The sequence below is a fragment of the Lynx canadensis genome, chromosome D4 (genome assembly GCF_007474595.2).
Source record: "Lynx canadensis isolate LIC74 chromosome D4, mLynCan4.pri.v2, whole genome shotgun sequence".
In the NCBI taxonomy this organism is placed as follows: domain Eukaryota; kingdom Metazoa; phylum Chordata; class Mammalia; order Carnivora; family Felidae; genus Lynx; species Lynx canadensis.
In genome coordinates this window covers 24,634,273-24,648,795 of record NC_044315.2, presented here as the reverse complement: position 1 = coordinate 24,648,795, position 14,523 = coordinate 24,634,273, and the positions used below count along the sequence as shown (strand labels likewise).

The 14,523-nt window shown below is 41.0% G+C and overlaps 1 protein-coding gene across 3 annotated transcripts in view; it reads left to right on the top strand.

The window, feature by feature from the left end:
• Nucleotides 1–14,523, top strand: part of UBQLN1 (ubiquilin 1) — an 84,654-nt gene that overhangs the window by 40,070 nt on the left and 30,061 nt on the right. For 2 of the 3 annotated variants that reach the window (XM_030294384.2, XM_030294383.2), the window contains 3 exons: nt 1,081–1,196; nt 1,425–1,593; nt 2,981–4,968. In XM_030294384.2, coding sequence (XP_030150244.1) covers nt 1,081–1,196; nt 1,425–1,593; nt 2,981–3,133 — 438 coding nt within the window. In that variant the 3' untranslated portion in view covers nt 3,134–4,968. Of the gene's footprint in view, nt 1–1,080; nt 1,197–1,424; nt 1,594–2,980; nt 4,969–14,523 lie in introns of those variants that run through there. The other variant, XM_030294385.2, reaches the window with a different exon arrangement.

The window sequence follows — 14,523 nt, the reverse complement described above, 5'->3', positions numbered from 1 at the left end:
AACTGAGCCCCATTTCACTGCTGACCTTTTGCTTATATTTCTTAAACATAAATTCTGAGGAAAGGACCATTTTGTTTTTGCTTTTGAGGATTTAGGATTCTGAATGCTTCGTTAATGCCATAAACCATTTCCTTTCACTTTACTAACTTTGAAGTGCTTCATTGTGTCATGTTATGCTTTATGGTTTAACTAATCTCGAGTAATGGGAAGGAGCACTACCCTATCCTATTTTACAGCTTTGGTTTCTTTGTAATGTGTTAATTCCTCAAATTAATGGAATGTCTCTTTTTGAGGGGTAGATCTCATTTCCTCAGACTCGGAATTAGCAAGATTAAAATTGGCAGAGTTGTTCTATAAGGAAGGTTTTATTATAAAAAAATACTTGAGATTGGAATGGTATTTTATTATTTAAAAAGACAAAAGAGAAGTCAGTCTTGGTGTTTTGAAACTGGTAGTTCTAGGGCTTTTAAACATACAAATGATCTCAGGCCTGTAAGCCGTTATCCAAGGTTAGTTATTGTCTTTGATCTATTGTAATGATGTTAATGTTAGCCTATCTTTTTTGGTCAGTCAGGTGGTGTATATTTGGAAGTAGTGAAGCTGAACTCAGGACACACGTATTAACTTCAAATTCGGAACTATGGTTTTAGAGTGTATCTTACTGGTAAAATTGTTACATTGGCAACAGATAACGCTTGGTCAGGAGGAATAGGTGGCTTTCACCATATTACCATGTTAAATAAACTTGTGCAGTTGGAGGTTGTCTCTTAGAAATAACACTTCTATCTTCTGTTGGAGAAGGGGAACAGTTGTGGCTTTGGGAGCGTAGCTCCTGATTGTCTTTCATTATGAAAAATGGCTTTCATGCTGGACTTGGGAGGAGGTCAGTTAATGATTTGCATACTAGGTTTGTTGTCAAGGAGGAGGTGCTTGTGTTTATTTGGGGAAAGAAATTCTGGATTACCAGTGTCTGGGAGTAAGGTTATAAATTTTCTCCAGAAACACAGCAAAGAAACATTTAAATTTTACTTTCACTGATTTTAATTCCCTTGTTAACCACCTGTTTTCTTTCTTCCCTAGATGCAGAATCCGGATACATTATCAGCAATGTCAAATCCTAGAGCGATGCAGGCCTTGTTACAGATTCAACAGGGTTTACAGACATTAGCAACGGAAGCCCCCGGCCTCATCCCAGGGTATGCTTATTTGGGGGCGATTTTGAAAGTGCATAGTGGTTATTTCTTCTCTCTGAGCATTTCATTCTTCGGTATCGTTGTGCCTATTTTTGTTGGGATTGTTTTCAAGACCTAATTTTCAAAGTTGAAAATGCTCATTTTAAGAAGATAACAGCTTACCATCAGCTGGCCTGGTCTGGCCTCCTGTTGCAGGAGCTTAGGGTTTATGACCAATTTGTGCTTTCCTAGGTTTACTCCTGGCCTGGGGGCATTAGGAGGCACTGGAGGTTCTTCAGGAAGCAGCGGGTCTAACTCTGCGCCTGGTGACAACCCAAGTCCCACGACAGGAGCCACTGAACCTGGACACCAGCAGTTCATCCAACAAATGCTGCAGGCTCTCGCTGGAGTAAATCCTCAGGTAAAGATTCTTTTCTGCTCACATTTTATATTCCTTGTTGGAAACTTAGAAATTTCTACAAACAACCAAAAACAGAAAGAGACAGTCCTCCGGGGTTTAGAATGTCATAAAAAGCACACTCTTATAAAACAGGCATTACGAAAATGAATGACTTGGGTGTACTATTAGACACTGAATGAAACGTTAAAGTTGTAGGGAAGAAATGCTGCAACTTTGCCTTATTTGGAAGTTGCCTTTAAAAATGCGTTTTTTAGAGTCCCTCTTTGGAAATCACTTGAAATTTGTTGTATTTTATAAAAGTTTGTCAGGGAGGAACATACACTTGATTATCCCAAATACCTCCTAAACCTACGGTAACTACAGTTCTGTCTAGTCCTTGTATTTTGACTTAAAGAAAAAAATCCCACCTCACCTTACCCACTACCATCTCCTCTGGGAACTTGTGTAACATACGTACACCTCACAAATACGGCTTAAAAATGTGGACTTCTAATAATGTCTTACATCTAGAAACATTTATTAGCTTTACTAAGAATCTGCCATTGTACAAAGATGGTAGCCATTTCAAACCGCTACAGTAGATTGCCCCCATAATTCCCATAATTCCGCATGGCAGTAATACAGCATGCTTTCTGATTTTAAGCCTTTTAAAGAAACAGGACAGGGTTTTGTCTTATAGAAGTATTTGTATTCCCAATATATGGCCTCTGGCTCAGTGTAATATTGATGGAATTATTAAGAAAAGATTTTAGGTATTGGACAGAATTGTTATAGAAGTTGAACAGTCTACAGGCCTCCCCATTAATTATCACATCAGCCAGGATTGATTGATCATTTGTGTATTTTTGTCTTCATTTCTGGAAAAAGATTTGGTGCAGCTGTTTGTGTACTCCGTGGGCCTGGACCTCGAGCTGTCCTGGACACGTGACTGGCCAGTGCAGGCATCTGGTGCCCATTCTAAGCCACATTCGAACTTTAGAATTGTGTATGTGAGGACACTGGCAATAAGTACAAAATAAAATCATTAATTCTGAACTAATTTGTATATATACTTACGTTTCCTGCATATTTATCAGCTTCTTAAATATATCTAATGGGTGATGTTTATTAAGCGATTTTTTTTTTTTTTTTAAAGCAGAGTTTTGTGCTTTATCTGACAGGATCATTTAAGTATAAATAAGACTACTTAAAGTAACAAAATTAAGTGCTAATGGACTTTTAAATATGTTGACCATGTTTCAAGAGAGCCAGTGCTTTTATAGCCTAGTAGAGCAGCATATGTTGTAAGAAAGCAATTAGAACTTTAGAATTTAGGTGTGACACGGACTGATTTTCCTTAGAGTTTTGGTTAGTTTTTTTTTTTTTCTTTTTTATTTCCCTTTAACAGCTACAGAATCCAGAAGTCAGATTTCAGCAACAACTGGAACAGCTCAGTGCAATGGGATTTTTGAACCGTGAAGCAAACTTGCAAGCGCTAATAGCAACAGGAGGTGATATCAATGCCGCTATTGAAAGGTTACTGGGCTCCCAGCCATCATAGCAGCATTTCTGTATCTTGAGAAAATGTAATTTATTTTTGATAACGGCTCTTAAATCTTTAAAATACCCGCTTTATTTCATTTTGACTCTTGGAATTCTGTGCTATAAACAAACCCAATATGATGCATTTTAAGGTGGAGTGCAGTAAGATGTGTGGGTTTCTCTGTATTTTTTTTTTTTTTTTAACGGTGGGAATCAATGCTTTTTCATTTAAGGCTACTGCATGCATCAAACACTCTGCATTTATTGTAATTTTTAAAAAAAAAACATCACCTTTTATAGTTGGGTGAACAGATTTTTGTCCTGCATCTGTCCAGTTTATTTGCTTTTAAACATTAGCCTATGGTAGTAATTTATGTAGAATAAAAGCATTAAAAAGAAGCAAATCATTTGCGCTCTATAATTTGTGGTACAATATTGCTTATTGTGACTTTGGCATGTAGTTTTGCAAACAAAATGCTGTAAGATTTATACTACTGAGAGTTTTTGCTTTATTTGTATACAAGATAGTATGCACATTTGGGATTGCATTTCTAGAAACATACTGCAATAGATTATCTGAGCAAAGCACTTGTAACCAAAAAAGTGGAGATAAGGAAATACTTTAAAGCTGAGTATTTCCTAATTGTGTAGAATCTTACAGCATCTTTGATAAACATCTCTCAGCAAAAGTGCCGGTTAGGTTTGTTGGAAATATAGTAGAAAAGCTGATTCTGGTTATCTCTCTAAGGACATTTAATTGTACAGACAACATAATGTAACATTGTGTCAACATTCACAGATTGACTGTAAATTACCTTCATCTTTGCGCAGACTGAAGGGGCACTGTAGTACAGCCCAAAAGTGCATCTGCCTAGGACTCTTCAGCTTCTCCCATAGGTAGTTTAACAGGCATTACGATTTGTAATTGAAATGTTGCTTTCACTGAAAGTGTCTTGATGTTTCAGTTATTTTTAATTGCCATATAAAAATAGAACTATCTTTTGGGTTTATCAGTTTTCTCATGCACAGGCAATACATAAATTTAAAATGATTTGTGAGCCACTTGTTTCTGAAGTGTTTTGGTAGTTCTATTAAGAAATAGTTAAATATTGTGCTTTTCAGAGCCTCAGAGAAGGGGAGCTGGGGGCGGGGGGGTGGGGGTCTCTCCTGGATTGGGCCAGCCTAAATAGTACTGGCAACCAAGATTCTGTTAGGATTTCTGTGCATATAGTGTAGTAAAGAGGTATCATTCAGGGGTGAAAAACAAAGAGCCGTTTTAACAATGTTGAATTCATTGGGCTGTTGTTCTACAGCCTTTTTCTTCCCTCCCCAAAGAAGTTCTGTTTGCCTAACTCTCAAACTGTTGGGGTGTGGTACATTCCTTTAGGACCAATTAAAACATAACTTTGGGGTCAGTAATATATTTGGCTGACTCTGGTTCAGTATTCTCTTAGGTCGTTATATTCTCTCATGTACAGTTACAGGAAATTAAAATGTTAAAGTAACCTAAAATGAGTTCAGACCAATAAAATCAAGGGAAATACAAGTTGAATTCCATTACTTCTGTAAGTTGCTTGCTATTAAAAAAGGTCAAGAGGCCAGGTTGCCCACCAGCCCGTGCACAGTTCTGACACTTTCCCCAGAAGGAAAACATGAATGACGATCAAGGGAGAGGCAGGACTAGAGGACGTTGTTAAGGATGATATTCATGTGTCTTTGCTCTCTCTGCCTTATGCCTCAGTGTGGTCAAGAAACTTTTGTACTGGCGAATGGTGGTATACAGTGTGGGGTAGTGTCATAACCAATTTGACAATTTATTAATCACAAAATAACAATAAATCTCTAGCTTTTACACTTGGTTTGTCTTGCCTCTTTTGTAGATAGAAAAAGATGTCTTCAAGACTACTGAAGTTGATTTACCCCAGATTTTATCACACTTAAGTCATTCTTTATCAGTTTTTAAGTTTCCCCAATTAAAATGAGTATACACTGTATTGTGTATTAAAAAGATAACCAACTGGATGTCAGGTGACCTGGGCTCTGCTTGCTGCTTTTGGTACCTAACTGTTATTTGACTTTGAGTAAAGACATCATGATATCTTTGCTGTAAAAGTGCTGGTGAGGCCTGTTCAGCACACCGGACTGGGTGATCTCTTGAGTACCTTACAGCTGCTGCGATGGTACTATCTTGTTGTTTGGTTCTAATATGTTTTAGATCTAAATACCTTTTTAGGAGTTCAAAATGCTTAAAAACTCTCAAAAGCATTAAGAACACTTAAAATATTTTAGGCTTACATTGTTCTCATATTGGGTTATTAATTGTAAATTGAATAAATAATGGAATCGTGAAGATAACATTTCAGAATCTTATTTCCCAAGTGCAAGATTTGTGGTACTGTAAACAAAGTGTAGAGAATATTGAACAGTCAGATAAATGGCAGTTGGCCTCTGGTGTTCAGAATTGGAGCGGCAGACTCTGCTTAAATATACGAATGAAAGGAGTCTTGTTTGGGGAGACATTATTACTATGTTAATTCAGTAGGCAAATTACAACAAAATAAGACGGATGAAAATGTCACTAACAGTAATACAAGTTAAGGGTGGCTGCATGTCTATGCTTGTACAAAACACAAGATTTGTGGTTAAGGCAGGGAAATGCTGCATACTCTACTTCCTCTCTTAGAGATTAACACTAAACATGTTAACATCACCAGGAAGCCCTGCATTAAAGAAATCTGTTTAAAGTTGTCTAATCCATTCTCACCGAACACACCTTGGGAAAAGTGTCCTTAGCAAACCTGCACTTCTCTGGTATTGCACATGGTACTCTCTTCTCTTCTTGTATTTTATCTGTCGTCATGCTTTATGTAAAGCCTACCTGCCGTTCTTTCTGGTCTCGGATCTGAAGTCTTCCTAAGCCTTGTTCACCAGTGATTAATTTGAAGTGATTAATTTTAGTGTCAACTGCTGCACTCTGTCCCTCTCATTTGCCTTACAGTTCTGGGTTTGGGTTGTTATGTTTGTTTCATTGTTTTGTTTTGTTTTAATGTGTTTTTTTTCTGCTCTGAAATCTTGTTCGTTACTTAAGTAATATTAAATGTTCTTCCTTGACTGCACATTTGTATCATTCCTTTAATCAACCACAGGCAGCCATTGCCTTAGAAAGTTAACATTTATTGGACATCTGTTAAGTATAGGGTTCTTTTCTAGTTGCTCAGAGTATAGCAGTAAATAAAACATGTCCATTTGAGGTTTACATAGGAGAATGTAGGGAGACAACAATAAACAGAACCTATACATTTAGCTTGGTTAGGTAGTAACAGTGCTCTGGCAAAAAAATTAAGCAGAGTAAGGAGCCTAGTTCAGGAAGAAGGTGTTATTTTATGTAGGTGGTCTGAGAAGGATTTATTGAGAGTGAGATTTAAATAGAGACATGAAGGTGACCTGCGAGGGTGAATAACTTTCCAGGAAGAGGGACAACCAATGAAATGGCCCAGTGATGGGAGCTTTCTGAGTGTTTATAGAACACAGGGAGTTCTGTGTACCTAGGCAAGGTGAGCAAGGGAGACAGTGCTGTAGGGAATATGATTGGAGACATGAGGGGAGGGGAGTGGCCTCAGATATGGAAGACTTAATACCACAGGTTTTGTGTCCCATCCTCAGGGTGTTCTGATGTACTGGTTCTGGGTTTGGAGGAGAATTTGCATTTCTAACAAGTTCCTAGGTGGGAACCAGGGTGGAAGCAGGGAAACAGGAGGTAATAATCTGGGCGAGAGATCACATGGGCTTGGACTGGGTTGGTAGCAGTGGAGGGTATTAAGAAGTCAGATTTGAGGTATGTTTTGAGGGCAGAGCCAGTTGGATTTATTGATGAATAAAACTGAGGTTAAGAGCAAGAGAGGTGTCAAGCAGGGTGAACAAGGTACAGACATCTATGGGGCGGAGGATAAATCTGAAGTTTTGTTTTGATGTGTTAAGTGGGATGTACTTGATAGGACATATAAGTGGAAATAATAGGAAGGCAGTTGGAAGAGAGAGGTTCAGGCTATGGCCAAGTTGTGTAGCTGCCAGTGTATATATCTGGTATTGAAAGCCAAAGAACTAGGCCAGTGGTTCTCAACCAGAAGTGATTTTGCCCTCCAGGGGGCTCTTGGCAATGTCTAGAGACACATTTCTTTTATTTTTTTTTTTAATTAAAAAAAAATTTTTTTTTAATGTTTATTTTTGAGACAGAGACAGAGCATGAACGGGGGAGGGTCAGAGAGAGGGAGACACAGAATCTGAAGCAGGCTCCAGGCTCTGAGCTGTCAGCACAGAGCCCGACGCGGGGCTCAAACCCCCGAACTGTGAGATCGTGACCTGAGCTGAAGTCGGACGCTTAACTGACTGAGCTACCCAGACACCCCATAGAGACACGTTTTTTAAAAAAATATTTATTTATTTTGAGAGAGAGAGCGCACATGCGCACGAGCTGGTGAGAGGAGGAGAGGGGCAGAGAGACAGAATCCCAGGCAGGCTCCACACTGCCAGCACAGGGACCAACATGGGGCTCAGTCTCACGAAGTGTGAGATCGTGACCTCAAGAGTCAGATGATTAACCAACTGAGCCACCCAGGCACCCCTGGAGAAACATTTTTTTGACATCACAATTGGGGCTGCTGTAGGTGTCCTGTGAGCTAGACATTTTGCAGTACACAGGATGGCTCCCTCAACTAAGATTTATCTGGTCCGGAATGTTACAGTGCCAAGATTGAGAAATCCTGACCAGATGAATTGCAGAGTGAGTGTTGATAAACACACTTTGGGAGGATTGAGCCTTCGTTTACTCTTACTTTCCAGTTGAGGGAGATGAGAGGAAACCAGCAAAGTAGAACTGAGAGGCCCTTGAAAGCCAGGAAGGAACGCTTTCACAAGGAGGAAGATGGTAAATGAACTGTGTTGCTTTACGTACTCGTCTTGGTTTGAATATCAGGAGCTACTCCCTTCGGGACTGTGATAGGGGTCTTATGGAATGATGAGGGTAAAACTCTGGTTAGAGTGCACCAAGGAGGTATCAGCAGACATAGAGTTCTGAAGTAAAGAGAGAGAAATGGGGGCACAGCTGTCAAGGAGAGTGGTGGTGGTGTGCAGGAAGTTAGCCTTTTGTATTCTTTTAAGGTGGGAAGTACCACGGCATATTTGTCTTCCAGTACAAGTGATTGGAGTGGGGGAAAGCTTGATTTAGGTGGAGAATACGGGGTAATTGTTTTCTACCAAAAAGTACAAAGAGAAAGGAGTTAACTAGCTTGTGATCCCCAGAATAGGTTTTATAAATAAGCAAGCACACATGCACGCACCCCTTTGTTACACAGGCTGAAGTGTGAGGGAAAGGCTTTCTTTGTCTCTCCAGCCATCATATTCCCTTCCTTTGTTTCGGAGTGGTACGTTCCAGCCCCTCTGAAATTTTTTTTTGTGGCCAGCCCTTTCAGGAGTGATCAAAAGCACCCCCTGCCCCACAGCTTTTGTGTGATGGAAGAGGATGAGGTTGAGATTTCTTGCAGAGCTGGACAGCGATGAAACACGCGCTCAGATTGTAATTCCAACTTAAACTTGTGAACATTTGTTGTATTTCAGATTCCCCGATTGACACGTAGCCTGTCCCAGATCCACAGCACCAGTGTGTCTTACTTGCCACTCTGTGCTTAAAACAGAGCGAGGCACACGTTAGAGGTCCCAGTAGTTTTTCTTAAAAGGTCAGTGCTGAAGTACTTCTGTGTATTCAAGCTAGCTTTTTTTTTTTCTTTTTCCAAAGCTGCTCTGAGAGGGAAGGGAATTTCCCCTGTGCTGTGTTGTCTACTGCTTCGTAACAAACTACCCCACAGTTTGGGTAGGACTTGGTGAATACTGCTGGAGCAACTGCACAGGGGCTGGGGTATTTACGTTCGGGACAACTTCTTGCCACCGGTGTTTAATTCCTACGTTCTTTCACCTGGGAGTGTGGTCGGGGTCTCATCTCCTGTGCATGTGGGCCTTTGCACAGAGTATTTGTGCTTCTTTACAACATGGTTGATAGGTTTCAAGATCAAGTATTTCGAGAGACATGAACGCTGTCAGTTTTCAAAGGTCTGGGCCCTGAGTTGGTCTAATGTCATTTCTCCCATATTTTAATGGTCATTCTTAGCTTGGCCAGATTTAACGGTCCTAGGCCCCACTTCTTGATGTGTAGAATGTCAAAGGATTTGTAACTATCTTAATTTACCATAACTATGATCCCAGAAGGGGGAAAATGTTAGAGGAACACAATTTTCTTCAATGCTTACTCTTTCCCAAGGAAGAAGTAGTAACTTGCCTATGTGTAGAATACTGTAGAAGAACTGTGTACACTTGACTGAGCCCCTTTTCTGGTCTGCTGTCCTAGCACATGGTAATAAGGTTAGCGAGACAGGCTCTGCTTTGTGGGGAAAGCCTGTGGTTTGGGTTCTTTTTTGTTTCGTTTGGTAAAAATTGTGATAATCTAGATGCAATAAAATTCATTGCACTTAGAGTGTATAGTTCACTGGTATTAAGTAAATTCACAGTGTTGTGCAACCATCACAATCATACAGAACTTCATCTCCCCAAAAGGAAGCCTTATAGCCATTAATTAAGCAGTCTCTTAACCATTTCTCTACAACCCTGGCAGCCACTAGTCTGTTTTCTATCTGGATTTACTTCTTCTGGGTATTTCATTTAAATGGAATTACATAATATGTTTGGGCTTCTGGGTCTGGCTTCTTTCCCTTCATATGTTTTCCAGGTTTATCCATATTGTAGCGTGTATGAGTACTTCATTCCCTGTCGTGGCTGAATAACAAACACTCCATTGTATGGACAGGCCACACTTTATTCATCCATCTGTTGATGGACACTTCCACCATTTGGATATTGTAAATAATGCTTGTAACATTGGTATAGAAGTATCAGTTTGAGTCTCAGTTCTTTTGGATACATACCTAGAGTGGAATTGCTGGGTCATGTATAGTAATTTTCAGTTTTAACTTTGAGGAACTGCCTATTTTCACGGTGGCTACACCATTTTACATTCCTACTAGCAGTGTATGGGTTCCAGTTTTCTCTGCATCCTCGCCAGCACTTGTATTTTCTGTTTCTGTTTGTTTTTAAATTACAGCCATTTTCCTGGTGTGAATTGGTATGTCATTGTGGTTTTGACTTGCGTTTCCCTAAGGACTAGTGATGAGTATTTTTTCTTGTGCTTTTTTATTGGCCGCTTGTATGTTGTCCGTGGAGAAATGTTTAAGCCCTTTGTCCCTTTTTAATTCTGTTTTTTTGTTGTTGAGTTGTAGGAGTTCTTTATATGTTCTGGATATTAAATCTTTTCAGATATGATTTGCACATATTTTCCCCCTTTTCTGCAGGTTGTCTTTTCACTTTCTTGATAATGTCTTTTGCACAAAAGTGTTTAATTTTTGGTGAAGTCCAGTTTATTTTTTTTTTCCTTCTGTCACTTTGCTTGTGGTGGCATATTTAAGGATCCATTGCCAAGGGGTGCCTGGGTGGCTCATTCAATCAAGTGTCTGACGTTTGATTTTGGCTCAAGGTCATGATCTGCCATGAGATCGAGCCCAACATGTAGCTGTGCGCTGACAGTGTGGAGCCTGCTTGGGATTCTCTCTCCCTTTCTCTCTGCCCCTCCCCAAGCCATGCTCTCTGTCTCTCAAAGTAAATGAACTTAAAAACAAATAAAAAAAAAAAAAAGACTTCATTGCCAAATCCAAGGTCGTGAAGATTTTCCTCCTGTGTTTTCTTCCGAGAATTTTATGAATTTAGCTCTTATGTATAGGCCATTGACCCATTTGAACTGGTTCTGTGGTTCTAGATTTGCAGCGGAAAGACAAGAGTTCTGACAATTTCCATTCCTCTCTTTCAAGAAAAAAGAAAGAAAAGGAACAAAGACAAATAATGCCTCAAACAGAATATGGCAGCTAGATGTTAAAATGTAGCTAGTTGTAGACCATGTTCTTGGCCAACCTGAGATCTTAAGTTTTCTCACAACAGTCTTGAAGTTCTTTATTTCCTCTTCTCATACCTATCTCCACTCTGTCTGCATATCCTGCCACTCAGTATGGCCTCCATCTTTCAGTGATCAAAATGTGATTTGTGTCCCATCCAGACACTAAGCTTACGGTCTCGTGTACTGTACGCACTGTGACCACCAATCCCAGTCTTAATGTGGTACCTTTGGAAATCCAAACGTCACATAGAAAGCAGACAGTAGGTGCAAACCAGCCGAGCAAAGGCATGCGGGTGAAATCCGTAATCTGTGAAGAGGAAGCAGTTCCAACCCTGGCGTCACATCAGAAGCAACTGTAGAGGTGACAAAATAAGCCTGCTCCAGACTAAGTGGAATTGTTCTATTGTGGGTAATGTCGGGCATAAGTTTTTAAAGCTGAAGTGACTGTAATATGCTGCCACGGTTAGAACAACTTACTTAAAGGGAAATGGGAATTTATTAGTAATTGAAGGCAGTGCTTCTCAACTTCATTGTGCACGTACATCACCTGGGATCCTCTGCATACTCTGATACAAAAACTAAATGGATCCAAGACCTACATGTAAGAGCTAAAACTATAAAGCTCTTAGAAGAAAACAGGTGTAAATCTTCATAACTTTGGACTAGGCAGTGGTTTCTTAGCTACAACACCAAAAACACAAGCAGCCGATGAAAAATAAGTTAGACTTCAGCAGACTCTAACTTTTGTACTTCAAAGTTGATCAAGTAAACAAACTCCAGAGAATGGGTGAGACTATTTGCAGATTGTGTATCTGTTAAGAATCTAGTATCCAGGACACAGAACTCTTACAGAACAATAAAAAGAGAAAAAACAACCCAAGGCACGATGGATTTGAATAGATATTTCTCCAAAGACAATAAGCAAATGGCCAAATAAGCACAGGAAAATATATTCAACATCATTAGGGAAGTGCAAATCAAAACCTTAATGAGGTACCACTTCACATCCCCTAGGATGGCTGTAATCACAAAGATAGAAAATAACAAGTATTAGTAGGATTGCGGGTGGGAATGTAAAATGGTGCCACTACCTAGAAACCAGTTCAGCAGTCTTTACAAGATTAACCACAGGAGCCCCAGCTATACAGAAGGAAGTGGTATAGATCCTGAGAGATTAATCCACTAGTTCCCTGTTACTCAACCCTCTGACCTCAGGGTATAACCAACTACAGCAACCTGACCCTTACTTAAGATGGAAAGCCTACCAGATGCTCACTTCTTAAGAAGAGAAGTTCAAGTTAAACCCTCTGAGCTCTGCTTGTGTTCAAGAGGTAAATGTGTCCTCAGCTACTTCAAATTTAGGCCTAAAAGACCTTAGTGACAATGATCTGACAATTAGAGGGAAGAAAAGCAATGCCTGCCATCCAGGAGCTGACTTGCTACTAAAAGTGAGGTCTCTGTCCTGCTGAATAATCTTGCAGAATACCTACATAGCTACAAGACTGCTCCGTGACCAAAGTCAAAAGACCCATTTTGTAATTGTGCCTGCACACAGAGAAGAACATGAACATTGTCCAGTCTGCAAAAAATAAGCAGGTATCTCCCTGTTCTAATACACTTCTTTATGAATGATAGCTTTAGCTTCAGTTCATTTTCTCACCTTACTAAGGTACCCAGTCATCCCCTACTTCCTAAACAGCTTCCTTGAATCCTCCCTTAGTTCACCTAATGTGTCCAAATCGTAAGTCCTTTTGTGACCTCTTCCTGCGATCCCCCCAGTTCTGAAGGTGTGTTATCTAAGGAGCAGCAGACCCAGCCTGTGTAATGCACGTATGTTCCTGCATCACCTGGAGCGCTCAGCAGTGGCTGCATTTAGATAAGGCATGCATTTTCCATCGTGCCATGGTCCTCACCACTCCCTGATGTCTGTCATATCCCGCTATTGTTTTGCTAGGCACTCTGGGCATTTCAGTGTGCAGGTCCTGCCATCGCCATGATTTGGGGACATTTCCCCCAGCACCATCTGATTGGATCCTTAGTTAAGGTATGTGTTAGATATGCACCATTAGGTCTTGGGTCCTCCTGAGTGATGGCCCATGATTTTCCAACCTTAACCCAAAAAGTGACATTCAGTTTCTACAGCGTCTAAGATTGCTGGGGGGAATCTCCACTGGAGGGATTGAAGATTGTCTGGAAATCAGCACCAGGCTATACATTTTACACCTGAGATTCTGCAAAGGTTGAAACACCTCCCTGCATTGAGGCCCAACACAGCTTATAGCTTGTAGGCTGATATCTAATCAGATTCTACTTCCTTGGTAATCGCTAAGCAATCACAATCCCATACTACAGTTAATACTTTGTAATTTCAATCATTTTGAACATACAGATTTGCTATTGAGTGAATGGAGAATAAACTTGCATAGTTTCAGAAAATGAAAATCTCTGGTTGATGCTGTTTTTAAAGTCAACCTGTTTTATTATTTAAGTTCATTTTGGGGAGTATTTGCATGCATGAGTGGGAGAGGGGCAGAGTGAGGGAGAGAGAATCCCAAGCAGGCTCCGTGCTGTCAGTGCAGAGCCTGACACTTAACCGACTGAGCCACCTGGGTGCCCCAAGTCACCCTGTTTTAATTTCTCCCTTCTTGCACTCCCATCCACTGACAGGTAGTTTGCTCATCAGAGCAGTCTCTAGAGAGGCCTGGCCTAACAGGTGTCAGTTCCCGGACCTTTGGGGCACCTGGAGGTGACACCCATAGTGGTGTCTTGCCTGTGGTTACTCAGTGTGTGGCGGTGCTGTGTCCGGAGCTCAGCCTTTCCGGCCTCCTGATTCCAAAGCTGGTGCGCAGATCTTGGAATCCTGTCAGGCCTCAAGGGCTGGGGAGGGCTGGAAGGAGACCTATCAGAGCCCAAAGACTCAAGATCCTCGTACTTAGCAGGGGTTCACAAGTTCCTCCACAGCCCAAAAAGCAGGAGTGAGAGTTTGTCCTGTGGCCACACTCCCTCAGACTCCCAGGGGTGACGAGTATAACAAGAGTTGTTGAGCAGTTGGGGTGTCAGTTTGGGTCTCTGCACTGTGCATGTCTCTGTTCTCCCAATTGTACGAGGCGGGCGGTGTTTTATAGGAGAGGAAAATATTTAACCTGAGCTTGCTCCCTGGTGGGTCAGGTGGTTAAATGGTTATTTGCAGGGTTGAGAAAATCAGGTTGAGACAAGTCTCACCTGCCTCTTCTTCCCAGGTCGTAGAGCCTGAGCAGAAGGGTGGTCAGGCCTGGGTGGGGAGCCAGGGGCAGGACCTGTGGCTGCCACAGTTGTTCTTGTGGGTGGGAGAGTGGCCTGTGTTTGCGGTGTCCCCCTGAGGTGCCACCAGAGGGCAGTACTGGCTCATACCTTGGCATCCCTGTGGCCATCTTGGGGAA